General features: G+C 42.9%; 6 protein-coding genes across 6 annotated transcripts in view; 2 read left to right on the forward strand and 4 right to left on the reverse strand.

The window, feature by feature from the left end:
- The window catches only part of LOC109465309 (serine/arginine repetitive matrix protein 1-like), a 17,581-nt gene extending 16,470 nt beyond the window's left edge, over nt 1-1,111 (reverse strand). The window contains 1 exon segment of the mRNA XM_019762509.1: nt 826-1,111. The gene's annotated coding sequence lies outside the window, so the exon portion shown is untranslated.
- A 2,871-nt stretch (nt 1,112-3,982) lies between these two features.
- On the forward strand, nt 3,983-12,498 carry LOC109465323 (nucleolar protein 58-like). Its single transcript, XM_019762532.1, has 13 exons — nt 3,983-4,414; nt 5,173-5,249; nt 6,070-6,122; nt 6,599-6,723; nt 7,396-7,597; nt 8,015-8,149; nt 8,529-8,674; nt 9,597-9,723; nt 9,986-10,149; nt 10,458-10,654; nt 11,086-11,225; nt 11,342-11,454; nt 11,745-12,498. The coding sequence occupies exons 1-13, from the start codon at nt 4,370-4,372 to the stop codon at nt 11,814-11,816; spliced, it is 1,596 nt and encodes a 531-aa protein (XP_019618091.1). The 5' UTR covers nt 3,983-4,369; the 3' UTR covers nt 11,817-12,498.
- Nucleotides 12,231-16,882, reverse strand: LOC109465346 (kelch-like protein 9). Its single transcript, XM_019762560.1, has 4 exons — nt 16,666-16,882; nt 14,954-16,040; nt 13,923-14,070; nt 12,231-13,543 (listed from the first exon to the last, which is right to left on the reverse strand). Exons 2-4 carry the CDS (start codon nt 15,998-16,000, stop codon nt 12,912-12,914), a joined length of 1,827 nt encoding a protein of 608 aa, XP_019618119.1. The 5' UTR covers nt 16,001-16,040; nt 16,666-16,882; the 3' UTR covers nt 12,231-12,911.
- A 49-nt stretch (nt 16,883-16,931) lies between these two features.
- LOC109465333 (transmembrane protein 56-A-like) lies at nt 16,932-19,125 on the forward strand. Its single transcript, XM_019762544.1, has 6 exons — nt 16,932-17,139; nt 17,244-17,333; nt 17,498-17,556; nt 17,825-17,916; nt 18,175-18,248; nt 18,641-19,125. Exons 1-6 carry the CDS (start codon nt 16,988-16,990, stop codon nt 18,906-18,908), a joined length of 735 nt encoding a protein of 244 aa, XP_019618103.1. The 5' UTR covers nt 16,932-16,987; the 3' UTR covers nt 18,909-19,125.
- A 273-nt stretch (nt 19,126-19,398) lies between these two features.
- On the reverse strand, nt 19,399-23,109 carry LOC109465321 (kelch-like protein 13). Its single transcript, XM_019762529.1, has 4 exons — nt 22,817-23,109; nt 21,256-22,280; nt 20,555-20,702; nt 19,399-20,103 (listed from the first exon to the last, which is right to left on the reverse strand). The coding sequence occupies exons 2-4, from the start codon at nt 22,159-22,161 to the stop codon at nt 19,451-19,453; spliced, it is 1,707 nt and encodes a 568-aa protein (XP_019618088.1). The 5' UTR covers nt 22,162-22,280; nt 22,817-23,109; the 3' UTR covers nt 19,399-19,450.
- A 1,282-nt stretch (nt 23,110-24,391) lies between these two features.
- Nucleotides 24,392-27,784, reverse strand: LOC109465324 (molybdate-anion transporter-like). Its single transcript, XM_019762533.1, is given in 3 exon segments — nt 24,392-25,925; nt 25,927-27,001; nt 27,735-27,784. Coding segments are annotated over 2 exon segments (1,335 nt in total). The 5' UTR covers nt 26,956-27,001; nt 27,735-27,784; the 3' UTR covers nt 24,392-25,619.
- Between the last annotated feature and the right edge of the window lie 124 nt (nt 27,785-27,908).

The raw sequence follows: 27,908 nt of genomic DNA on the forward strand, positions 1-27,908 counted from the left end.
AGAGTTACCTTGGTAAAGTTAGTCTTCTCCAGAAAAAGAACTTTGAAGGAGGAACGAATAATTGGAAAACAAGTCACCCTTGGAAAGCGAACTATAAGTGTGAGGGAATAGCTTTTTTAAAGTCACTCTCTTATGAAGTGTTGCTTGTTAGTGACCCTTGGAATCCATGGTCAGAAGACCACATTCAGTAGATTGGATTCTATCCATCCGGAAGAGAAGAAACGATTGGGAACCAACAGAGAGGAAAGCAGCAAATATTCCGCGTACTCTCACACACAAACACGTCCTAAAACCGCCACTAATGACGGTACGGATGAAATACGTGGCCGTGATGGTGATGGAAGACGTGGCATCTCCACGTCAGGCCTGAGCACCCCGGCTGTCTAGGGTCTATTTTAGCACCTGCTCGGGCGTGACTTTGACCGAGCGATTTCCTCCTCGTTTCGTGTAGCCAAATGACAAGTCGGTAGCGATCTCATTAGCGGGAGCCGGGCGGAGGGCAGGCACCTTTGCGAGCGGCACAAAAGCGCTGGCTCTAAGCGGCGGGCTGGAGCACGTCGGCGTCGCTACTTTCTATTGTTCCCTCCCCACCCTCAACCCTACATCTGCTGCAAGGTAACCATCTAACGTTTACTTTATTGATCGCCTTCTTTTTAACTCTGGTGCAAACACGTACGCAGTTCGGAACTTCCACAGTAAAATACGTTTGCCTTCTTCAATAAAAGATTATCTGTTTACCACTAAAGCCTGCTCTTCTGCGACTTATGAAGTCCAAATAAAATTGATATTTTGTACAACCTTGGACGTATGAAGTGCAAGTCTTACCTAAAAAATGTCGATCCTAGGAAAGACTCCGCTTGAAGCTGGGTTGAAAACCTGTAGCAGTACGTCGTAGGGACTAGGAACTGTCCTGACCGACGCCGAAAGTCTTACTCCAACTCTCTCCGGCCGCCCAGTGCTAAGTCATCTCTCCTTCAGCCCGGTAGAATTCCTTGACGTAATCCTTTTGCGCGAAGTTAATAAGCAAAGACAACCCGGTACCGGTGTGTTGTCACAGTCCCCCTCTCACGGCTAACGCCACATCCTAGACAACAGCGGGGTTTGGGCAAAATTCCTGCGCCTGGCTGCGCGCTCAAGACCCCTCTCCAACCCAACAATAAGGACGGGCCACGAGAGGCGGCGGACCAATCACACAGCGTCGGTAAGCACACACGGAGGTGGAGAAGGGTGGAGTGGGAATGTTGTGGAGTAGGCTGGAGAGCCTGCGGTAACAATGACTTATTTCCAAAGCCACTAATTCTGACAAAAACAGGTCGGGCCAGCGTGTCAAGCCGCCCGCAACTTGCTTCAGCGACTGAATTTAGAAGTGTTTTATATTTTCTTTCAACCTAAACTTGGACGGAGAAGTCCGTTTTTGTTCCCCAATGTCTCGTTTGTGTCGTGGTCCTAGGGTTAGTCGGTTAGAGGTAAAAATGGTATAAAGTGGTGAAATCACTTGAAATTGCGACTGATGAGGATTTGGGTAGCTTTCCCGTTCTGGTGGTTTGGTTGAGAGCGCGGTTTAACGCGAGAACCGTGGAGAATTATGCGGTTAAACCCATGTACAAACATGACTCTCTTTCAATGTCATGGTAGATCGTGTCCTAGTGTTTGCTAGATTATTGACGTTGACAAACAAAAATGTCCCTAGATATGGGACAGAAGAAGAAATAAGGTTAACACACTGAACATATGCACAAGGGTTCGCTGGATTTAATATGATATCCCGGTAACGGTTTCGTGTTCAACGCGCACGAACTCAGGCACACAACTGCGCGCGTACAGTGATTGACAGTCCAACATTCCACTTACGTTACGTCATTACATCACGATACAAGAAAAGGCGCAAGTTGTGTAATTTGTAACAGAAAACAGTGATAGCAACCCAAGGGAATTGTGTAAGAATTTATGTAAGCGACTTTTTGAATCATTCACAAATGTAGAATACCGTGAACCATGTTCGAAGAGTTTGCTGTGTGTCACTGGTGGTTCGGGGTTCGAAATATACAGTCACCCGGACTGCGCCGGGCAATCATAATTTGTCTGGCGCAACTTGTACGTTAGCGGGTTACCTATGTACATACCCTGGGATCATTTCTATCAAACACAACGCTGAAGAACAATGTATCAGGGTTATAGCAGCTACATTACGCCAGGAGACATTATCCATTTATAGATGGCCTCACGGCCAAGCCTGTACGAGGCTATCAACCCCCTTTGAGTGTCCCATGGCCAGGCCTGTTCCAGGCTATCAATTCAAGCCTGTACAAGGCTGTTATGGTTTGTAGCATGACACAATCACGCAACCACATGTGTTAGTGACTCGTTCCCAGGTTTCGACTTCAGGGGCTAAAATAGAGATTTACCGAATCCCGGTATAGTGGAATATTTCGCTAACAATCACCCCTTGCACACCCCTCTGCTTGCTCGTAAGTTTGTATTGTTCCAAGATCTTATACATTTAATTTTCTTTTGGACAATATACGAGATCTTGATCGTCCTACGACAGAAGTACGAAGAAGTGCAGTACGCAATCATCCCCTATGTGAGACTCCTTTGAAACTCATTTGTTTTTATGCTTAAGTTAAAGAAAGACCTAGAGTAACATGTAAACAAACATGGCGGCCCGGTTGTACTTAATGTAGCCTGCGTTTTCGGGAATGTTGCTACGAAGTGGCTGAGTCAGCTGATGACAGGCTAGGCTATCACTTCATTTTAGATGATCTCACGGCCAAGCCTGTACAAGGCTATCAGCCCCGTTTGAGTGCCCCAGGGTCAGTTAACATCCGATCCTTCTGAATTGCCGCAAAGTCAGGCTGTTCCAGGCTACGAGATCCTTCTGAAAAGCCGCACAGTCAAGCCTGTTCCTGGTGCTGACCTTGGTGCTGATCAAGAGGCCTGGAGCAGAGAAACCGTACAGAGGAGTGTGATAAATCGCTAGATGTCGCTGCTGCATGGTCTAGCATTGTTGACTTCCACTGTTCCAGTGTAATGATTCATATGCAAATCGTATTTTCTACCACAGTACTGTTGTAATTCGCTGTGTGATTATATCTGTTTTCACCCCAATTTATGGTTGTCCCTTATGCTTGTCTGCTCTGTTAACTCGGTGTACGAAGGGTGGGTGGTCTTCAAATCCCGCTAAACACCCCACAACGCGACCAATTCTAGCGTGTCTCGCACCAAACACAACTGAGCCGCCATGTTTGTTTACATGTTCGGTGATGAACAGACGACAATCCACTCCGTCACGCATCTCATTAATTCAGCCTTTTTTACGGTCTCATTTTAGTGCCCCCTTTCTTTCAGTCTGCTAACTGCAGAATTGTGGACATCATTTGAACCGTGCCATTTCCGTAATAAACATGATAAAACAAGCGTCTCGTTCGTAGTAACATTCCCCACAACGCTACCAAAATTACTGTTTCCTGTTACCTTTCGCCGTTTCAATTTTTTAGCTGTTGTTGCGGTTATCGCTATGGTTAGAATTGAAGTTCCGATTAGGGTTAGAGTTGGAAATAGGCGCTCTCTTGACTGCAAAGTGTACTGACGTCGGCGAAACGTCAGGACGAAACCTGGCAGGTAGACCGTGTAGCAGTGGCCTCTAGCGATTTGTCTCCAAACTGCAGGGTCTCATTTACCTGTGGCTGACGTAACTATGACGTAACTGAAGTAGTACACAACTTACCGTACAAGTATCAAAGCGCAAATCTACGCCGACTGAACACGCACCATAATTCAACTTTTACAGTCTCAAAACTGACGTATTCCTCTAACATTAACCACAGGTTCCATCTCGATGCCATGCACAGAACAATCTCTGCACCTTTCTCTACTATTGAGCAGCACTACTTTGTACCCGTACGGGGTTCGCCCATGAATACTGTGTTGTGCGGTCAAAACCATTTAAGTCTCACAAACATGCAAATAAGATAATTTGTACCATTTAAGTCTCACGAACATGCAAATAAGGTAATTTTTATGCAGATCACACCGTGTGGCGCTACACATGTCCATAAAACGTGACTCAAATGCTAAGTTATATATTGTGTAGTTTCTTCCGGTTCTTAAGAAGCCATGGATAAGTACACCAAGTATAAATAGCCCAATCCAAAGGAGAAAAGTGTCGGATAATCAACGTTGCGTCAAACAGGTGCATTTGACTGCAGTTGAGCCGTACGTCAAAATAATTTGAACTGCAGTTTGAAAAAAAATCGCTAGAGGTCACCCCTGATCCATGTGGGACATAAGGTCACAACGCCTGCGCACTGTTAGTGGGTAGCTTTTTTTCACCGCGTGGATGGGCGAAATCTAGGATTTAGCCACAAAAATGTTGGTTTTATTTGAAACCCCGGCAGGTTATGCCATATTCAAGGTAAGTGTATCTGTGCTGGTAGTGTTATGCACGATGTATGTTGTTTTTTCTTTGTTAGAGTCGCCTATTTTCGCTAGTATGCGACGTTTGTTCGTGCTTAACTTTGCGAAGTGAAAAAAAATCGCATCGTCGCACACGTGCACGTGTGTTGCAAAATAGGTTTACCAACACTAAATCCAGACTTTTCCTCACAAATATACTGTATTATATACGTTTGATATCGATAAGTGAATGAGGGAAGTCAAAGTTTGTAACATAAACATACTACAAGCAGTGTTCTGCTATTAATAGCCTTAAATGGCTGTAAATAATTATGGATGATTTAGAATGTGGGGAGGGGGGCGGAAACAATTGTGCAAGCTTGTCGAGGGATTTTTAATCATAATTGTTTTGTTGCAATTAAAGTTTACCCGAAAGATTTAATGTGTTACAGATAGTTGCTTGTCCCGCTTTTAAAATTATCATTTTTCATTGAATGAAAATAAGCGTAAACAGTGTGTTAAATAAATTCCCTCAAAATACTATTATTTGGTATTTAATGTTACTGTAAATCATCTAACGTTAATATTCTGCATGAAATTATAATTTGTTTTGTCACCTCAAACTTATTCCTGTCCATGAATATTTGTGTGACTACACACCGCGGAGTGTTAAACCGTGGCACAAAATGTGAATGCTGCAAACCTAAATGAAAATAAAATGTATTTGAACTTGAAGAAAGTGGACTTACGAAAGTCTGTATCTATTTTTTTCCACAGTTACTGAATGAGAAGAAACTACAGGAGACAGATGAACTCTTCAAGGACTTTGAGACACCAGAAAAGGCCAGTAAAATGTAAGAACCTCCATATTGTCCAATTCCTTAGCATGCACTGTAAATTATCATGCAGATATGTGGGTGTTATACATTATTCTTCGACCATTATGACCAACATTGTAAAATAAAAAGATATCAGAATCAGTGTAAAGATGTGCCTAAATCCTTTTTGTTACCCTAAACTATAGAGATAGGGAAATTCTTTTTACACAACCAGTGAATCTTACCTCGCTAACGTTTCGGTGTCTGTCAGACACCTTCTTCAGAGCTTCTGACTGGAGTACTGCATCTCGCACATTGCTAGAAACAACTGCGTAATTGACTGGGAGGGGGCGAAAGTTATAGACAGAGAAGACAATAGAAGAACCCGCTGGATCAAGGAGGCAGTTTGGATCAGAAAGTCAGCCCCTGTAATGAACCGGGACGAGGGGGGGTACAAACTAAGCCACGTTTGGGATAGTGTTCTCGCCGCAAAAGTGCCACCTACATCGGCTACATATAGCGGTGAGATGCAGTACTCCAGTCAGAAGCTCTGAAGAAGGTGTCTGACAGACACCGAAACGTTAGCGAGGTAAGATTCACTGGTTGTGTAAAAAGAATTCCCCTATCTCTTAAGTTTTACCAACCTGATGAAATTATTTTCATTACCCTAAACTATGTTAGGAATCATGTAGTGACAGTTTGTTGATGATGAAAACAGTGTGCTGATGAGTACTGAAGATTTCTCTACACTTCGTCACTACCACTGAAACAAACTGTCATATATGTTCAAATGTTTCTCTTGTGAAAACTTCATTCTTTGCTTAACAAGACGTTGTGTTCTTGTTTGAATCTTCAGTGTTAAACTCAAGCACTTCCAGAAGTTTGATGACACAACAGAAGCGTTATCAGGTACGTTATATCTCTGTTATTTAAATTGCCTTATCTTTTTATATCAAGATAATAAATCATTGTAATGCTAACATTCATATGTACCGCTTGAATGAGAAGTTTAGGATTGTGAACTAATGCCTTTAGTGGTGTAATTTGTGGGGTTAACCACATTGCGGGGTCATGTGGCGCAACGGCAGCGTGTGTGACAAGGAATCAAGAGGTCCCGGGTTCACGTCCTGACATGCCATTGATCTTGTGCCCTTGAGAAAGGCACTTTACATGACTTTCCCCTCTAGACTCAAGTGAAAATGAGTGTTGTCTATCCAGTATTTGTTTCTATGCGTGGGACACAACACCAGCAACAGCTGCCTGAATTGTAATGTTGCAATTTCAATAAATCAAATCAAAAAATAATAAATAAAATCACTCTGCTGGTCCAATCAAAAGACAGAGTCCCAATGATTGACAGTTGGTTTCCCTCCCCGTGTTCCCAGCTGCCACGGCGGCGGTAGAAGGGAAGATGAGTAAGACGATGAAGAAGATGCTGAAGAAGATCGTAGCGAAGGAAGCTCACGAGGAGCTGGCCGTGGCAGACGCCAAGCTGGGCAACGCTATCAAGGTAAATATTGTACATTTGGGAATGCATCTATAGCAGTGACACCTGTGCTGCAATGCAAGGTGAACCAGTCAGAATTGCCCTGAGGAAGGTGACAGACGGTCACCGTAACGTCAGCTGAACAAAAGACTTGGTTGTGTAAAAAGAGTCTCTTTACTAGCTATGAACGTGGGTTTGCGGAAACCATGGGGCTGGTCAGTCAAGCTGTGCAGGTTACAAAACAGATACACGGGGTACATGTGATCCCCGAGGCCCCCGTTTTCACTTGATAGAGACTAACAAGGGATCAAAATTGGATTGTGGGGCCCTGACTAATATTTATTCTTACAGGATAAGTTAGACCTCCAGTGTGTTCACAACACACAGAACTGATGTTCTGTATAATATCTACTGTTACAGGATAAGTTAGATCTCCAGTGTGTTCACAACACACAGAACTGATGTTCTGTATAATATCTGTTCTTACAGGATAAGTTAGACCTCCAGTGTGTTCACAACACACAGAACTGATGTTCTGTATAATATCTGTTCTTACAGGATAAGTTAGACCTGCAGTGTGTTCACAACACACAGAACTGATGTTCTGTATAATATCTACTGTTACAGGATAAGTTAGATCTCCAGTGTGTTCACAACACACAGAACTGATGTTCTGTATAATATCTACTGTTACAGGATAAGTTAGATCTCCAGTGTGTTCACAACACGGCCATCGCAGAACTGATGAGATGTATCAAGTCTCAGGTCAACAACCTCATCACGGGGCTTCCAAATAAGGAGATGGCGGCCATGGCGCTGGGCCTGGCCCACGGACTGTCCAGATACAAGCTCAAGTTCAGCCCAGACAAGGTGGACACCATGATCATACAGGCTATCTGTAAGTATACTGGAGATAATCCTTGATGAGTTTACATTGTTGGTTGGTTAGGTGTAACAAGTCGTTCTGTGTAATGTAGCCAGCTGCTGCTGCGCCGCGTGACTGTGAAGCTAGTGTGTTACGCTGAAGGGCAGTTGTACCGGCTATACAGATACAGATTTGAAAGTGCAGTGTATGTAGGTTCAAAATACTAGGAAAAAGAGACATCCAAGAATGCCACATCCAACTACAACTGTTCATATGCAGTCAGTGACATCGGGATTAGAACCCTCAACCTTATGGTCCACAGACCTGTCAAATCTCTGGATTAATGCAGCTTCTAGTACTACTCAATTTCAGTGTGTTTACCTGGTCTTCAGTCTTGAATAATAATACTCTTTATTATATATGCTTATGAGTTTTTCTTTCCCATTCCAGGTCTCCTGGATGATTTAGACAAAGAGTTGAACAACTACATCATGAGATGTAAGGAGTGGTACGGCTGGCACTTCCCTGAGCTCAGTAAAGTCGTCACGGACAACTTGGCTTATGCCAAAACTGTCAAAGCTATAGGTACGTAGCTCATATTTCTCTCAGGTTAACAAAGTGGTGTGCAAAATATTGATATCTGAATGAAGCATATGTTATGCTATTGATATCAAAGGTTAGCAAAGATAAATATAGTCCCATGGCCTTTTTTAGGCCGTAGGGGCATTGGGTTGTTAGTCCACTGTGTCCTGGGCACGGTATTGGAAGGCAGAGCCCATCCCTCTCCTTCCACTGCCTTTTACCTCCACAACAACCATATTTTACACCTGAGTGGAGTGAGAAAAGATGTGTAATGTATCTTTCCCAAGGACACAGCGTCTAGCAGGGATCGAACCCCCAACTCAATCTGCTAGCCAAACATTATCGCAGTGAAAGATACTGAATTATTTTTCTGTTCCTCCAGGAAACCGACTGAACACAGCCAAGACAGACCTGTCCCACATCCTGCCTGAGGAAGTGGAGGAACAGGTGAAGAAGGCTGCTGAGATCTCCATGGGTGTAGAGGTAGCCGACACAGACATAGATAACATCACCTACCTGTGTGACCAGGTAAGGCACAGTTTGTATGACACTTTCCTCACTCCACCCAGGTGTGAATGGGTGAAAAGGTCGTATTGAGGCCACCTGGTGGTGCTGAATGGCAGCCGCACAGGCCCTTGTGACAGCTCCACAAAAGTGTGTGGAGCAGATAGGTTGTATGATTGTAAAGTAAACCCTGCATCAATTCAGCGCTATAAAAGGCTGCGATTGCACTGATAATGTTTGACCAATAAACCATTTATAAGGCACAATGTGTGTCATCAGATTTTTCCTGTGTGAACCAAATGATTTGCAGTATGTGTTGAGTGCATTTCTTGTATTGTTCTTTAAAAGCTGAGAATGGCAATGTGAAAACTATGAGAATTTTGTGCTTTATTTTTGTGCATGTGAACAGTTTGTTGATGATGAGAACAGTGTGCTGATGAGTACTGAAGATTTCTCTACACTTCGTCACTACCACTGAAACAAACTGTTACATCTGCCTGATTGTCCCCTGCCAAAATTGTGCTACCATTCTGTAATGATTATACCAAGTGTTGTTAACCCTGTTACAGAAGTTTTGTTTTTGGTTGAGTTGAATGATATGTGTTTGTATTGAGTCCGCACTGAGAACCGGGGAAATTGAGACTTTGTTGTTTGTGTCTTGGTGATAAACATTATGGAGTTGTTGTTATGTTCAGAGTTATTGTTTTCTGTATCTGAAAAGCCGGTGTAACCGCCTTTTGGCGTAACAAACCATCTTCGCAGGCACTGCGGCAGCTGGCTACATTACACCGATTGACTTGTTACACCTAACCCCTGAATTTCTAACTCTAGACCTTGTTTAAAGCTATCTAATGATAATGCCCCTACTGTACTTGGTGACAGCGAGTTCCACTCTGCGACAGTGCTAGGAAAGAATGAATTCTTGAACATCTTTGTTTGTGCACAGGTGATAGACATTACAGAGTACCGAGCCCAGCTGTATGACTACCTGAAGAGCCGGATGATGGCCATCGCTCCCAACCTCACCATCATGGTGGGGGAACTGGTGGGAGCTAGGCTCATCTCACATGCAGGTAAGCTGTCCTCCCCTGATTCTACAACATGGTACAGTCCTGTGGGATGTAATCAGAGAAGGGCTGTACCACTACACAAGATTGAGGGGTGGTGCTGGATTTCCTCCAATACTTTTGTCAACTACTGTGTGGTGGTGTAGATGTATATTAGTAAATATAACAAACAATTGTTCGCCTGGTATAAAAATGGAGGCTTGTACTTGCATTTTTATGAATCTTTTTTACTTGTACTTACGGTTTTCTTAATTTTTTTGCCTTGTAGGTTCTCTGCTGAATTTGGCGAAGCATCCGTCCTCCACAGTACAGATCCTGGGTGCAGAGAAGGCCCTGTTCAGGGCACTCAAGACTAAACATGACACGCCCAAATATGGTCTGATCTACCACGCCTCCCTTGTGGGGCAGTCGACTCCCAAGAACAAGGGCAAGGTGGGTAGTGTCCTCCATGTCCTTTTTGTAAGGACCAGTACTATAAGATCCAGTGTTCTAGCCAGCATCCAATTTTCTGTCAGTTGACGATATTTTGCTGCGTATGACAAAAATTTTGCCCTATTTGTCTAAAGTGTCTAAGGCACTTTACACGACTTTCCTCACCTGACTCAAGTGAAAATGAGTATTGTCTGTCCCGTATTTGTTTCTATGTATGGAACACAACACCAGCAACAGCTGCCTGTGTCCCATGTGTATTGTGTTGTTACAATTTCAATAAATCCAATCTTCCCTTCTCTATGCCCCAGGTGTCACGAATGTTGGCAGCTAAGACCGCCCTAGCGGCCAGGTATGATGCCCTGGGAGAGGAGACGTCTAACGAGATGGGTCTGGAGAACAGGGCCAGGCTGGAGGCCAGGCTGAAGATGATCGAGGAGGGACACTTCAGGAAGATCGCTGGAGCCGGCAAGGCCAAGGCTCAGGCTGACAAGTACCAGAGTAAAAGGTAAGGATGCTGTGTTCTGGTTTAGATGGCTCCGGTGTGATATGGTTTAAACTGCAGCTTGTCTATTGCCAAGTGCCAGTTGTCCTTTGTTACTCAAACCACATTGGCAGCCTCAGAAGCATTGCATAGCTTTCCCCATGCCATCAGCTTGTAGATCAGTGTCTCTTTTCAGTACATTCCACATACGTGAGTGGCTGTCTTCCGGACCTCTTTCTCCTATGTGATGAGACCACAGCACCAATTTGAACACTACTTTCTTGTAATTTTTGAAACCGTGTCCAGCAAACCTCAAACATGTAGCTCTTACTTTCTGGGATGTTTTGGGGAGTGCAGCATACCGCTCTTTATTTGTGCAATAGGTACTGTAGACTGCAAATACGATGGAACAGACAAAGCCTGCTTGCTTCATGCATACTCCTGTTGTTCTGTAGTGTGGTGAAAGTGGCTGATGCTTCAGCAGACTCCACCCTCCCTGCTGTGCCAAAGAAGAGGAAGATAGAGGAGGTGGGAGAGGAGGAGACACCCGAGAAAACCAAGAAGAAAAAGAAGGCCAAGGTCAAGGAAGAACCAGGTATGTCTTACATTCTCCAGTTAGTGGAACATATAGATGTATGTGTACCTATTCACTTGTATCTGGACTATTGGGAGAGACATTTTGTCTTAGAAAAAACTTTTATTTTCCTCTAGGAGCTGAGGAATCTGAGGAAGGTGAATCAGCCAAGAAAAAAAAGAAGAAAGACAAGAAGAAGAAGGAATCATTAGGAGGAGCCAGCACGGCTACTGAACCAGAAACACCCGAGGTACATTCAAGTTTCTGTTGTAGATGTCTATACTGTACAAAAGTTTCATTGTCATACAGATGTTGTCCTCTTGGGAAAGGTACTTTACACATATTTCCCCCCTCAATTAGAGAGGGATCCTGGGCCCTACTAGGGTTTGGGTTGGCATTAGGACATCCAGTCTTAAAAGGGCATCCAGTCATAAAATATCTTGCTTCAAAAAAGACTTGCACTTGATGCAAGCACATCTAACCTAAGATCTAAGAGCTTGTTTGTGATCTAATTGAATGATACATTTTTTTCCTCTACAGCCAAGCTCTGAAAAGAAGAAGAAGAAAAAGAAGAAGGAAAAGAAAGTAAAAGAAGAGGAGGAATCAGACTAAACCATCAACAAGGACAGTCGTGTCTGGTCATTTTTGGAGCAAATTCTTTTTACGTTGTTGTTCCTGTTGGTGGTACCATACAGGTACAATATGATCGTTAAACAACGGGTTCCAAATGGATGCAACAGTGTTTGTTATCACAGTCTATACAGCAAAGGTGTAGCGTCCTGTCGGCAAAACATCTAATATTTGATATCAGTTGTCACCAGGAAGGAAAGCAATAAGCGAAAGACAAAACCAACATTCCTTCATTCAACAAAATGTACCAAGTTCGTTCTTACTAAAACAAAGTGGAGGGAAACTTTTTATTTCAGTTAGAGGAAGATGTTTTGACCTAACATGATTTAAGCTGTAAAGAGGCACAGTACAAGTAGGTTTTATAACTCCCCAAAAGGACACGAAGACAAAAAGGAGGATCTTTTTAAAGATTTATTTGTACAATTTATTCAGTTCCATATAAAAACCATGCAAAAGTACACCAAAGGACAGGTGTAATGACTTTACATCTATCTGATCATTGCATAAATGTAAAATCCTTAGTTTTGTACAAATTTTACACTTTTATCCTCTAGCTATGTAACTTGTAAGAAGTAGGTATAAGTGTCAGAATCCAGCATGGTTAATATGGACTAGTGTATTCTGATGATATATGAAAAGAAAGATAACACATGAACTCAACTGACATTCTTGTTGTCATTGATTATTTGCCAGTAATTAAGTTTATGCTACATTGGCTAGACTTCATCATTTCTCAATTTTCTGGTTTCTTAACTTTTCTAATTTCTTAACCGATTTTTTTTCTATGTACAAACATTGTTTTTGTCAGTGGAGTCAGAGTCCCTATTGGGATTGTCGTCTCTAAAACAAGAAATATTTTGTTTGGGGTTGATTAAGGTACTTGCACTAATACAATCTCCCAGCTGAATAATTATAAATGTTAAAAGTTACAAATGAACTCATTTGCTATTCTAATTGCCTATCCATAGGATAAATGCTTTAATATGCAAGCACCCTAGTGAACCCTAGAGGCTCAACTGTTACCTTTAAATACAGGTAGAAAGTTTTCAAAGTACATGTGTACCACCCTGTGCAACCCTAGGGATTTTTGAACTTCTTGAACGGGTGTCTCAGCATGACCAGTCCCAGGTAGTACAGCCTTCTCTGGATCATCGCTCGCTTTTCCCATTTCTTCTCATTCACGTCGTAAACCTCCACCGACGTTTTCCCAAACCCGTCGCAGGTTCCGCCCACCACGTAGATCAGATCCCCCAACACGGTTACGCCCGAGAACCCTCGCGGTGTCGGCATGGACGGCAGGGTGCTCCAGGTATCGTCTTTGATGTCGTAACATTCTGAAGTCTCTGCGAACCCCCAGGCTACTTCAGGGTGGTAGGTCGTACCTCCGAAGCTGTACAGTTTGTTCCCATGGCTCACCAGGCTGTGGCCAAAACGCGGCGTGCCCATTGGTTTGAGCGTGGCGAGCTCTTTCGTCGCAGGATCGAAACGCAGAAGGTCGTCGCAAGCCGTGCTGCCGGCCTCCTCTACATAAATCCCGCCGGCGATGTAGAGCTTCCCACCGTGGGACTCGGCCGCGTGGAGGAACAGTTTGTGGGGAAGCTCGAAGGCGTCCACCCAGCGGTTGGTCCTGATGAGGTAACACTCCACGATATTCACGTCAGACGATCCCGACGCATAGAGCTTGTCCCCAACAGACGTAAGTTTCACACCTGTGTGAAAAACACAGAAGGAAAGTACGAAGGTTTACTGTTATCTGTACAAATATGTAGAAATTCACAGTGAATACATTGGAGCATCAAGGAGTGAATAGTGTGCAGATACTCTCCAAGCAGAGGTTGATGGGGGAAGATTATTACCTTTTTATATATGGCCCATTTTTTTTGTCGCTACCCCCATCTTGGGTGGCAAATTGGACCCTCTCTGGCCAATGGATACTGCCTGGCCAATTTGATACTGTCTTTTTGCCACCCTTGGACATTAGTGTGCAAATAGCATTGTGCAATACCATGTACATGCACTTCCTGTACAATTTGCTAGGTGGTGCCCGTGTACAAATCAACCATGTAACAACTGTTTAAACTTTAATACCGGAGTGTTTGTAGTTTAACTTCCTGAGTTTGAGCCACTCTTCCTGGCGGGGGTCGTACCGCATGAACCAGTTGACGTCGTCGTGTATCTCGGACTGGCTCGCGAGGAAGCGCTTGGGAAAACCCACTACGTACAGAAAGTCTCCCACCTAGATAAATAACAGTGCAAGAAAGAAGACATTAGATAGGTGTGGCCTTCAAATTCATTTTTGGGAATAGGTGCACCCAACCTAAAAAATTGGGTGTACAAAAAACAAAAAATTTTTTGGTGCACCATATGAGAAGATTTTAGAATGTCAGCAAAAACTAATTAGTTTCATTTCTGTAATGTACTATAACAATGATTTTATTATCTTTCTTTACCCTTAGATACTAAGAATATGATGTATATTACTATACATTAAACATTTTTACATTCATAAACCTATGAAAATATCTGGGTGCACTGGTGCACCCACAGAAAAAAATTGGCGGCACAGCTGCAAATTTGGGTGCAATAAGGTGCACATGCCCTTCGAGCCCTTTTCTAGTATAGCCCTAAGGTCCCACTGTAGACTGCCACTATATTTGTTTTATTCCATAGTAGAGTTTGCCCCTGTTCAATGTCAACCCTGACAAATGTGACCTTGTAAGTAGAGTTACCCTGTACTTAGTTTTAACCTTATTTAGATTTGTGTGTTTTCTTGGAACTGGTTGTGATTACATCATAAAACACTTTTAACTGGATTAGCCTCTGCAGTTGAGTCATTGCTGGATCCCGGCCAGTTTTGTCCCTACAGTGGCCTGGCTTCCCTGCCTTTACTATTATAGATATCAGTAAGTAAAGGTTACTGAAATTCAATGATTATCAATGCATGTACAAGGATTCTTACCAGGCTGATTGTATTAATTTCTCACAAATAATATCAGCAATATCAATGACAATATAGTTTTTCCAACCCAAAAACATGAAAAGGCTTCTTCTAAACCAATAAGAAATTAGATAACAATGTAAAAATATGAAAGTATTAAATAAAAAAGTTTCAAACCCACCACAGCGCAGGCCACAGCAGCCTGGGCAAAGTGCTTCGGCGTGGTCCCCACAGGCTCCCAGCGATGCCTGCGCTTCCACGGTGTGCGGCACATCCGGATGGCCAGGGAGGAGGCCTGGTTCGAGTCTATCATACCAGAAACAAGCGTCATGTACGGAGCCACCCTTGCCGTGCTGTTCACTTTGTCAGAAACACTTTGCTCGAATTTCCTCGAATGCCAGTCTCTCGCGTCGGCCACCAGTTTGGAAAATTCACGGGTTCCGAACTCCTTACTCACTGGTACTATCTCTATATCTGCCACACTGATCAAGCCAAAGCGGATTTTCTTCATGATCTTTCCCACATACTTTGCCCTCTGCTCAAAATCGTGCCTAAACCATCGGACAATGGCATGAAATATGTCCAACTCGGCGCAGACGAAAGTGTAGTCGTTGTCAAGAAGAGTCAGGAGTTGTTTTGGGGAGAGGTACAGAAAGCTGAGTGACTCGGTAGCTATGACAAAGTTTTTAGCCAAACATTCCATGGCGATCAGCTCCAGACTGGTCAGTCCATGGTTTCCAGCGGTCACAAGTGTCTCTGCACAGCTTAAAGCGTCCATTGTCTGTTCCAAGTAGCCGGAACATCTCTCCAGAGCTTTGGGGATCTGTAAGTACGTCGATGCCGACAAAACATTCTGAAGGGTGTCCTCCGTTAGCGTCAGGTCTGACGTGTACATGAAGTCGAACAGAGTTTCAAACGTGTCCGACTCCAACCCTTTGAGTTCCACAACTGTTTCTGCTGACTCTTTCAAGGGATGCGTGAACATGGAGTAGAAATAGTCGCTGTTGGCCATGATGACACATTTGTGGGCCCTGAAGTCGGTCCCCTGGACACGTAACGTCAGGTCGCACTGGGGGTCGCCCCGGCGGAACCTCTTCTGGGAAGGGACTGCCTTGCCCATGTCTTCGGGGTCCGAGTCGCGTTCCTTCCGCTTGAAGCACTGTGTCGAGCCGGTGGTTTCTTCTTGCGCAGAGACCCGGCCGGCTGGTGACACTATTTGTGTTGACATGAGTCAATCCGATGTGATTCGGTGGTGCGTACCGCGCGTCCTGCCAAGGTCGGAATCATTAAAGTTAAATAAGAGGAAACATTATTTTCCGGTCAACTGACTTACGAGTAGTTCTAACATTACGTATTTTTGGGACATCTGCCATATCGTACTACGCATCAACTCTGGTTATTTGATAGCCTATCGGTGTTAGGCGACCTTTGATGCTTATCGGGGCTGTCTGGGTGCAAAGTTTTGCTATGTTTTAGCTTCAAACAAATCTATCTACTGCCCGTAAATTTGATAAATTTTGACAGACGCAGTAGCGCTTAGTAAGTCAATATTATTGCCGGTCTCGGTTGTACATGTTGCGTTTTGTTTTCAAAAGTCGGGTCAAAACAAAACATGACGACTGTAACTGTGAGGGATGCGGTAAATGTTAACTACGCCACTATCTGGGTTCCCACGCCAAAACCATCAGCTGACACGTCCAAATATAACCCTTGTTTTGGTTTGTGTTTTCCCCACCGGCCTAAGTAAGGGGCGCCTCAAAAATATTTCTGTGGATCACGTCCTGATATAAACTATGTGCACCGTAATATTGGCAGAAATAAAAGTTAAACCAAGTAAATAGCATAATTTGGTTAAACAAAAACAGGGGGGGGGGCAGGTGATCTTTCTGCTACCTCCTCAGTTTTGCTACAATTCCCACTTGTTGCGTGGCTTCACAGCTTGAAATATCCTCCCGAATCAATACAAAAACACCGTCAGAATGTTATGAAGATGTTCCAGCTCGGTGGCAAGTCAGTCTTACCACGGAATCGGCGATTTCGTCATCGACCGGAAAATGTCGTCTGCACGAAACGACTCCATCTTGGATAGGGCCTGTCGGGAGATCTTGCAACAGCGCCCCCTATCACAGGTGTGTAGATCTACAAATGTAGCTCACTTTTTCACCTGAAACCGGTTCTACAACTTGTACTTAGATTTTCTAAATACAGTTCAGCGATGGCGTATGGACTGCAGCATATCCTGACGATCGTTTCCAGTTTGATTTTCCATCTGAGCATCTTCAGGTGGTTAGCGGCACCTGTGATGAAGAAAAAATCTCCAACTTTTAAGAAATTGTCCCCGAAGGAACAAGTCGTCATAACAAACAGGTACCATGGTTTCGATCTCGCTGATCAACATTCCTTTTATTTATTGTCAGTTGAATTATATTCCTTCTTTCAATTTGTGTAATGAAATTGTTTTTCTATTCCAGTGTGATGTCCTTGGTGCACAGTGTAGTTGTTGGAGGGATGTCTGTGTACGTCTTCATGTACCCAGGACAGGTACTACCGACTGTGTTTTGGTACGCTCTTGTTGTCTTCGTTACATTTGCATGCATGCAATGTTGGCTTATATTTACTTCTTTGCACTTGCGAGAGCCAGTTCAATGATGTATACGTCAGTGACTGTTGTAACTATAACTTAGTTAACCACTATAACATACAAAACTTTTTTTTTCTATCACAGGTATGATTCATCTATCACGAGGCACGCAGCGTGCATATTTCTGGGATACACAGTGGCAGGTATGTATGCCTTTACCACTCCCAAATGCAGTAAGGAATTACACAGAAGAAACATTTATGAATGAACAATTGTATACCATATTCTTGTACATGTATTTTGATATCTTCTTTTTTATGAAAACATCTAGAGCACGTATTCCTCTTAGAAACAGACGTGACCACCATCTTACTAGAATTCTGGATAGATAAGATTACTGTACAGTGTCAAATAAGAAATTTGAAATATTTCACATGAAGTAAAAAGACAAACAATCCGTTTTACCACCAGATCTACTGATAATGGCGACACATCCCGCCCAGTACGATCTGATGATGATGGTTCATCATGTAATGGGTGTGTTTGGATCAGTGGCTGGATCCGTAAGTGGCCATTTCTCTACATTTCTACATAACTTGATTATGATCTTGATTAGGATTTATGATCAATACGGACTGAGTAAGCTGTTTTTCTTAATCTTTTCAATCGTAGTTCATTATTGCTGTCCAAAGACGCCAATTCTGAGTGTAGGGTTGCAAGTGCCAAGTAAACTGCATCAAATACACATATATTCAGTGTTCTAATAAATCTATCAAATGAGATAATTACGTCTGTCTTCAATTTTTCCTGCCATTTCCAAGGTGGATCCCGTACTGCCCTACTATAGCAACCTCGTTCTCTTGCAAGAACTGTCCAGTCCTTTCATGAACATGAGGTTAGTACAAAACTACACATACGTCTCAAAATATCAATATAAGAACACTATGCTGCGGCCCGATAGTACTGTCATATACATGTACCGGTACTATAAACAGAAAAACAATGACACTATGAAACAATGGCTGAACTTCACTACTTCACCGAATTAACCCGTCTTCTGCTACGTGTACGTCAAGGTTAAAGGTGACTTTAGCATGTCATGTACATGTCAGATAACCTGTGTCGCCCCCCGTCACTATATTCTCTCATGACTTAAGCAGCGGCTCGTACATATCAGATAACCTGTGTCGCCCCCGTCACCATATTCTTTTATGACTTAAGCAGCGGGTCATGCATGTCAGATAACCTGTGTCGCCCCCCGTCACTATATTCTCTCCCTTTGTCCAGGATCATCTTGTATTCACTGGGACAGAAGACTACGCATCTGTACAAGTTGAACGGAGTTCTCTTGTTGTTGGTGTTTTTCACATGTCGGCTCGCCACCATCCCTCTGTGGTTCCGACTGTCTCCATTCATGGCGACAGGACAGCTGTACACAGTCAGCACGCCGCTACTCGTGACTATCTTCGGCTGTATGCCTGTAGTCTCTATGTTTAACCTGTACTGGTTCACCAAGATGTGTAAAGGTGCCTACCGTATACTCTGTCGTGCGTAAACTCGCATCTTTCTATGGTACTTTGTTAATCATAATGGATCAAATGTACAATAGTGCGTTCAGAACTTGTGCAATGGAAAAAATGGTTGATTATGACGGTGCTACATTATTTGATGAATTATAATATGAAGATAGTCAAATAAAGATAAATATATATATATATTCACAGTTATGGTAATTCTTCATGTAAAATCGTCTCATCATACTACCTTTTGAAGCCATAAAAATCCTCTGGAGTTTTGTGATATGAGAGAAACATTTTCTTATTTTACACCACGACCACAGAAGACCAGGTAAGTTTTGTCAGCCACAATTTTATTAAATGCAGATAAAATCAGACTCTTTGTACATCGTAAGATATGCCATTCAAGCAGTGCTTTGTCTATAGGACTAGCTTTATAAGCTAAATCAAAGGAACCACAATGACCTATTCTACTGTTTGCTTCCTACATGTAGGTCATTGGCACAAATACTTAACTTGGTTTATATGTAAATATCGGTCACTAAATGTATCATACTGTTCTTCACGTCAAAGTTCTACGTTACGTTAGAGTGAGGTCCCACCATTTCTTATTTTTCTTGCAGGGATGTCGCAGCGTCACCAGCCCCGGATAGAACAATCTTCTCTGCATCTGCGGCCTGTCTTCCCATTTCTTCTTCTTCACGTCGTACACGTGCACGGTCATCAGCCCTACCCCGTCCCGGGTCCCCCCGACAACGTAGATCTGTTCCCCCCAAGCCAGCGCCCCGAAAAACGACCTGGGAGACGGGATGGACGGGATCTCTGTCCAAACGTCCTCCGTAACGTCGTAACACTCAGAATTCAGCGCGAACCTCCACGATATGATCTCGGGGTCGAACGTCGTGCCGCCGAACACGTACAACTTGCTCCCGACCGCCACCAGACAGTGCCCGAATCGCGGCGAACGCATTGGTCCTAGCGTGACGATTTCGTCTGTTTCTGGGTCGAACCGCAAGAGGTCGCAACTGGCTTGACTCAGCCCCGTTTCTTCGTGAAGGCCGCCGGATATGTACAGCTTCCCGCCGAATGTCTCGGTGGCCTGCAGGAATAGGTGGTGGGGAAGTCGCGCCGCGTCCGACCATTTGTTTGTGCGGATGAAGTAAGACTCCATGATGTTGTTACAGGCCGACCCACAGGCGTACAGCTTGTCACCGATGGCTGACAGTGTCATGCCTGGATAAAAGAGTCAGAAGATACGGTGTACTGACGAACATAAAATTCAAGTACCCTAGACACAAAACAACGTGCGTAGTCTACAGGCCATTGTCCAATCTTACTCTCTGCCTCAGTCTGTTTCTTTCCTTCATTCCTCCTCTCCCATTTCTTCCCCTTTCCCTCTCTTTCTCTCTCTCACTCCACCAAAAGTTACGGTAAATGAATCCTAGGCAAAATAAATGCATAGTCTGAAAGTCATTGTCACCTTTCTCATTGTCTCCGTCTGTTACTTTCCATTTTTTCCTTTCTCTCTCTCTCTCTCTCTCTCTCTCTCTCTTTGCGGCTAATTTTTTTCCCCATTTGCTCTTCTTTCTTCCTCCCCCTGCACCCCTCCCTCTCTACTGGTGTTTACCCCCTTGTGTTATGAGGACCCCCACCCCCACAGGATGAACATTGATGTGTGCATTACCTGCGTGTTTAACCCTTGGTTTCCTGAGCGGTAACCAGTCGTGCTGTCTGGAGTCGTACCTGTAGAACAGACTGACGTGGTCCTTCACCAGGGAGTCGCTGGACAGGAAATGTGTGGGGAACCCCAGCACGTACAGGAAATCTTCAACCTGTAGGACATCAAAACAAGATATAGTAAATGTCTCCGCCCCTGACGCGTCGCCAAAAAAGGGGATTTAGATAGCAATTTAGGCTAATGAAGATAATACTTTCAACTTTATTTGTTTAACCAGGTATCACACTCAGGCCACTCTGGCCTGTTTTTCAGGAAATCCTGGTACAAAAGCACAAACACCTAACAGTTAAACAGATTCACAATACATACAAAGTCTAAAAATAGCACATATTCAAATATTAACTAATCTTAAATACAATTCGATAAAAACTGTTTAAAAGTTCTGAGACTGAGCTGCTGTCGTTGTTGTAGGGGGAGTGAGTTCCAGAGGTAAGGTCCATAGTACTGTAAGCTGTTCCTGTATGAAGTGACTCTTGCTGGTGGACAGGAGAGTAGGTCTTAAGATATACTTAAGATATAGAAAATAAAAGGAAGGCTACTGTATTAAACATGATTTGGTCTATGGTAGGCCAATTTAAAAAACAAAGATTCTGACCAAATATGAGTATGATTTCTGTCTCTATCACGTCAAATTTCGTCCTACTCACCACGGCACAAGCCACTGCTGCCTCCTGAAACCCCTTGGGCAGTGTATTGACAGGCTCCCAGAGTAGTTTACCTGGTGACGGAGTCCGGCACATCTGCATCGCCAAGGAAGAGTCCTGATTCGCGTCTTCCAAACCAGAAATAAGCGTCATAACCGGCGGCACTCTGGAGGTGACGTTCATACCTGCACACACACTCTGTTCAAACTTCTTTATGTGCCAATCTCTCGCTTCTAGAACAATCCGGATAAACTCGAGATCCCTAAACTCCTCCGCAATTTTGAAGACATCTTCCTCAAGGTGTCTCAAGCTGATGAGAGCGAATCTTATTTTTGACATAATCTTGCCAACAAACTTGTATCTTTCTTTGATGTTGAATCTAAACCACTTTACATAAGCCTCGAAGATGTCCAACTCTGCGCACGCGATTGTATAACTGCTGTCTATCAGTTTGATCATTTGCACAGGAGAGAGGTATAGAAAACTGACTGATTCAGTTACTAGAGAGAAATTTTTGCTCACTAGTTCAAGAGCTGCGGACTCTAGCTGGGTTAGACCATGGTCACCAGCTACCACTGCCATTTCTGCACAGTTCTCGCTGTTCATGAGGTTTTGTAAGTAATTATCACACAGTTGTAGAGCTTTGGGGATTTGTAGGTAGGTCGCGGTGAAGAGAATTTTCGTGAAGTTCGCGTGATCGTCAGTTAGCGACATCTTGGAAGTGTACATGAACGTCAGTAACGTCTCGAAGGTTTCTTCCTCCAGTCCTCTGAGAGTCACGGAGTTTTCTTGAGACTCTCTGAGACAGTGGGTGAACATGGAGTGAAAGTAGTCACTGTTTTCCATCAGGACTTGTTTGTGTACCTTAAAGCGCGCGTCTTCCACGTAAACAAGCACGTCGGGTGCCATGGCTGTCAGAATTTCACTTCAACAAATTTTATCCTGAAGATTTTCTTGCTCGTCTTTTCCCTGCATCATGATCAGTTCATCCCACGTTCTCTGGTACTACAGTTAGTCGACACGTTTCCCTGTAAAAATGAAAAGCATGGGAACTTGTAAGCCTTTAATAATAGAATTTTATTCATTTGGCTACAGCCCCAAGTTGTACATTTTAAACACATTATACACTACATTAGGACGGGGTAGGGGTTATACATGAATCATACATTGGCATAAGGGTCGAGGGATTACATACCACTACACCAAAAAGGGAAGGGCCTTAAGGCTCGTAAATGATCGATGTCGCGGGTGTTACGTTAAGGTTATACTTTGTGTACCAACGTCCACATCTGTGTCGGTTATTCAGTTGGTGTGAACACACTACCATGCCGTCCACTGTAATTGTAAACTTTGTCCTAGTTGCCCAGTTTATGAAAACAGTGTAGTATGGGCGTGTCAGGTCTGTACTACTAGAATTCCACCGCTACATTTTGCATTGGCGTAACGTGGTGCATCTGCTTGGAGAGGCAGCGCACCCGGTTTATCAAGTAACTGTGTACTTCAATTTTGAGCTAGAAATTTTCTTTACAACGATGAAAGTGAATTGTAAAAAAAATCCTCATACCTTCTTCTTATTCCCTTGTCCATTGATGAACTCCGCGCCCTCCAAAACACCGAGCCCAAAATAGCCCGCGTGCCGATCATATCCATAACGTCACATGCAGACCAGTCCAGGGAAATATGTCACCAGGCTTTGAAGAGAAAGGCAAGCTATCAAATGTTGACGGATCTGTTGATCGTCTTTGTCTTGGTGACTTTTTTCCAGTGGAATGCCTCTTAACGCCCAGACGGGACCACTGGATGTAAGGACGTCAGTGAAAGTAATTTCTTGGCTGTGCCATACTGTCGTCTGCAACGGCCGCCATGTTGTGGGTGGGCTGATAACAGCGCCGCCTACTGAATATGACGAAAATTACAGGCAGTGCATTTGTCGGTGTAAAGCCAACTGGGAGGGCATGGGTTGTTGGAATGGCTTCTACAGAAAGGGGCTCTCTCTATTCTAACAACTCTTCAAACTTACAGATATTCTGATTTCAATTGCGTTGCAAAATTTCCATGTGAGGATGGAAAGCTCTGCAAATATACAGCTAATTTGTCTGAAATAGTCTGCTTAAGATAAGGGTTGTTAATTTTAAAAACCATATCTGTAATATGTTCAAGAGTTAAACCTTTGTCGCCCTAGGTCTGTCTATTGAAAAAGACCAGGGTGACTGGTCAAAAAAAGCTCTAGGTGAGAACAATCTCTTGTGTTGGAACAATTAAAAGTTTAAACTGTAAACATGTAGCTACCAACACAGTTGATCTTTCGTGACCATATCAGTAATACGGTACACGAGTCAAGGCTTCTATCTTTTCTATTTTTCAAATAAAGGACTGACGCCATTCATCTGTTGAACCAAGAAGTTTACTGACCCCAGATAAGCAAATAAATTCAGCTCCTTAACATACATGTATTTAAAAATTCAACATTGGTCACTGTACATTTGGAAAGGCGCAGGGATATGGACAATCTAACACACATAAAGTCCTATATAATTACTTGTTGTGAAATGTACATTTAAGTGCATGCTTTTTATGTTATGTTGACTTTTCAAGTTTATTAGATATTCAAAATCCCTAGTCTTTCCAACTTTACACTGACCACTATTACATGGCAAATTGAAAAAAAATGTGTGTTGAAAGATGATAACACAACCAGCTAACAATGAGACTTATAATTACACATAGCAAAATATTATTCCCCCAGTATTGACAATTTGCTAACCTGTATCTTAATAATGAATATCCAAATAGCTAAAACAAAATACATGCACTGTACCTGGATAAATACCTGGGCACTAATATTGAAAATAGTATCATCATAATCATCAGATACCGAATACAACGACTTTTATGCTAGAACTGTCATGAGCAAATACTGATTAAGAAAATAAGAAGTAACTACAAGCAAATTATGAAAAGCATACATGAATAACTGTTCTTGCTAGCAAGTTCTTTCAATCTTCTCAAATACTTAAAGCAATAGTATGAATTCTTTCATTTTGCTTGGCAAAATCATAACAGCTTTGGAATGGCAAGCAAGAAGGCAGTGATTTTATTAAAACAGATATCTACTCAGAGAATGAAAGTGACTCAACAGCTAAAATAGATTTGGTAACCAGGCTACATCTTATTACATCACCAATATAAATTTTAGAGGGCATGAGAAAAATCAACAAACTTGCCTTCAAAATATCTGCAGGAAAAAAAGGAACATTTGATTCTAAATTGTTTCTAAAGTGTTCATTATTGGAAGTACCTGTCTTTCATACATATAAATAACATCAACATAGTGATTCATTCACAGATGTGTAATGTACACATGTATAACTCATAACTAAGAGACTTTCCTGTATAACTATATGCCCATGATACAACCTATGTGACAGAAGTGTAAGTACAAGTACCAGAAGTATATATGGTATACATTTCTAAATTATATGACCTGCCTCCCTTGCAACAAGCAAATCTGATAAATAATATGTTCATGCAATTGCTATGACTTTTCTTTACTATTTTTACACCTTTGCTTTGTGATGTAGAATCTAGTCTCCAAGCAGAGCTTTCGCTAATTTTTGACATGTTTTAAGTGTTTCTGTCAGGCTTTCTTTTGTACTGGTATTTTTATTTTCGGCATATTGGATACTGCCAAAGATACTGTCATGCGAATTTCATACTGTTTTGCAGCCACTAAAAAAATCTGCTTGGAGATTAGCAAAATCAACTTATTGTTGTACATGTATGAAATTTCAATTGCCTCTCATTCCATATAATACAGTATCATCTTGGCTTACATTTCATAGTTTGCGTTTTTATACCTGCATATGTTATGATTGTGAACATTCTTTTCACAGTTTACTGCATATGGAAATATTTTGGAGCATACAATACAATTGTATCATAAAATGAAAGCAATATATGTAACAGCATATAACATATGAGTAAGCAAATGTTACATATCTTGGAATATTCAAGTCTTAGGGACAAACTACAAAAGTCCAGAGGGAAATTTTACCACAACAAAGATTTTAAAAATGTCATGAGATTTGAGATAACATGGGTTTGCAGCAATAGAATACAGCATACAAAATAATGGAACATTAAAATAAATGGCTAAGCAAGAAAATTGCACATGGATTTGCCACAACCCCTTTCTAGATTAAACAGTTTGAAGTTTGAACCTGATAATTTCTCAATCACTAGAACAAAACACAAACATAGCCACCAGAGAACCAGCTCCAATTCTTATATCTTAGACATAAGGCTATCTCTCTCCATTCCTTGAACACCATTGCCATTCAGAGTGTCTGTATCCACTATCTGTATTCTTAAACTGTCATCGTTTTTATGAATATACAGAGCTGGAACACACACAACATGGCCACCATCAGGAGTAGCGAGCAAACGATGAAGATTTTATGCGTGCCTAGAACGTCATCGTTGTGGAGATACATAAGTCCGATACACGCGATACAGTTTAGGGGAACGCGGAACCAGTTGACGATGCTGGCACGGTTTTTCTCCGGGATGATCCTGCTCCGTAGGAATCCCATACACGGGAAGTACATCCCGCACGCGAGTTCTAGTAGCAGGAACGCCAGGAATGATACGGTCGGGTTCTCGTGGTGGGGGTGGTGTGGATTTGATACAGGACACCATGGAGGTTAGAGCCAGGAGGACTGATATGGCGAGGACGTGCACAGCTTGTAGACGGGCGTGTTTCGTCGTCAGGATATGGAACAGGGACGAACCAATCATGATGCAGATCATGAACGAGGAGAAAACCACGCCCAGCGGAGGTCCTGACGGATCTAACACCGGCGTCCAGATGAAGACAAAGATATACATGCAGCTTTCAAACAGAGACTGTATAGCACCGATGAGCACAATCCGCTTGCTTCTGACGATCTCTCGGAGTCCCTCTATGCACAACTTGGAGAATCTCATCTGGCGCGTGCCGTAGTTCTCGTTCCACTTTGTACTTACAAGAACTCCTGATGCGATAAGTAACGGTATTGCCATGATGAAGGGCGCCACGGGTCCGAAGTTGAAAAGACCTGCAAAGATGTTTGCTGCGATTCCTGCCCCTATCGCTAGGATTCCATTCCAGAACGTTGCTCGCGAGAACGTGACCGGAAGCCATTCCGGAGGAAAGTCGTGTGTCTCTATGTGCTCGTAAACGTACCAGGACTCGAACGCGGTGAACAGCAGTGACGTGGAGATCCCTCCTAAAACTCTACCTAAGATCAGGACGCCGTAGTGCCTGGAGAGTTTTGTCAGGCATGAAATGGAATACACCACGGCGAAGCACACACACAGCTTTCTCCTTCCATACCTGTCCGCTAACACTCCCGTACCTGTCCCGAAAATTACACTTGACGCAAATCCGCACACGTACAGAACTGCAATCTGTGACTCCTCGAACCCGTAGTGACTGTACAGCTTGTACAGATATGGACCTTGTAGCCAGTCTGCAAGAAGAGCCAGGAAATAGACTTTGAAGTAGTCTGTTTGGAACTTAAGAAATATTGGGTTAGATGCTGATATCTCTGGTGGCTTGGCCTTTCGTGCCATGTACTCCATACCCACACATAGTGCAGATAACGCGACGAAGATGACGCACACAAAACCCTCCATGATCCGTGGTTGCAGCTTCACTGTCATTGCAGAGCGGCAAACTTGGTACCTGTCACAGCCTCATGGCAAAGGCCTGGAAACACACATGGGTTTTGTTAGTACTGTATGAACCATACGACATAAGGCAACGCAAATCTATTCTGTCATCCTGGACATGATTTTCAAGGACAGTCTCCTTTTCTATCAGTACATGCATGGAGGTTACCTCCATGGTACATGTATGCCAGTATCACTATATCATTTGTGTTTTACTTTTTCTGGTTTTGGCTAGCATCGTATTTACTTTAAAAATTACCGAACGACCAGTCAAAATGCCAAATCTTATGCATCACCATACTCCATGTATATAGTGTACTACAATTTCACAACATTACAATTGGAGGCGACATAATGACAAAATTATTTGGTCACAAAATTATGGATTGTGTGTTCTGTTTTGAGTTTTCCGATACTTGCAGCATTTTCGATCACCTGTAGAATCAAGGTACACTTTTTCACCGGCATATTTACAGAAATCCCTTTGTTTTTCTGCAAACTGCAAAGGCGAGGCAGGTTGTAGATCCGGTTTTGAGGGTGCCACATCATAACAATTAAATATTTAGGGTACAACTTTCTACTATAGCCACCGGTGCGTACGCTTACGTTACTGGTGAGATTCTGCGGTTGTGACAGGAGTAATTATCTCGAAATCATACTGTAATAACTGTTGGGAGTCCTCTTATTGAACACAGCTACAAGTTGGGGTCATTCAAATCTTCTACGAGAGTAAATAAAGGAAGAACGACGGAAGAATCGGAAATACTCACTTTCTCTGACGTGGGCGCTGCCATTTTGCGAACACGGCATCATGGGATTTACAGGTTTGCGATAGCAAAACCTGTTCTATTTTACTTGGATTTTATGGGCGCCGCCATTTTGTTCCCGTCATGCAATGGGGCAGGTCAAAGTTGAGTGAGGTGTATTGTGGGACCTGTCACTGG

Source organism: Branchiostoma belcheri, unplaced genomic scaffold (genome assembly GCF_001625305.1).
Source record: "Branchiostoma belcheri isolate BF01 breed outbred unplaced genomic scaffold, Haploidv18h27 scaffold15, whole genome shotgun sequence".
Taxonomy (NCBI): Eukaryota; Metazoa; Chordata; class Leptocardii; order Amphioxiformes; family Branchiostomatidae; genus Branchiostoma; species Branchiostoma belcheri.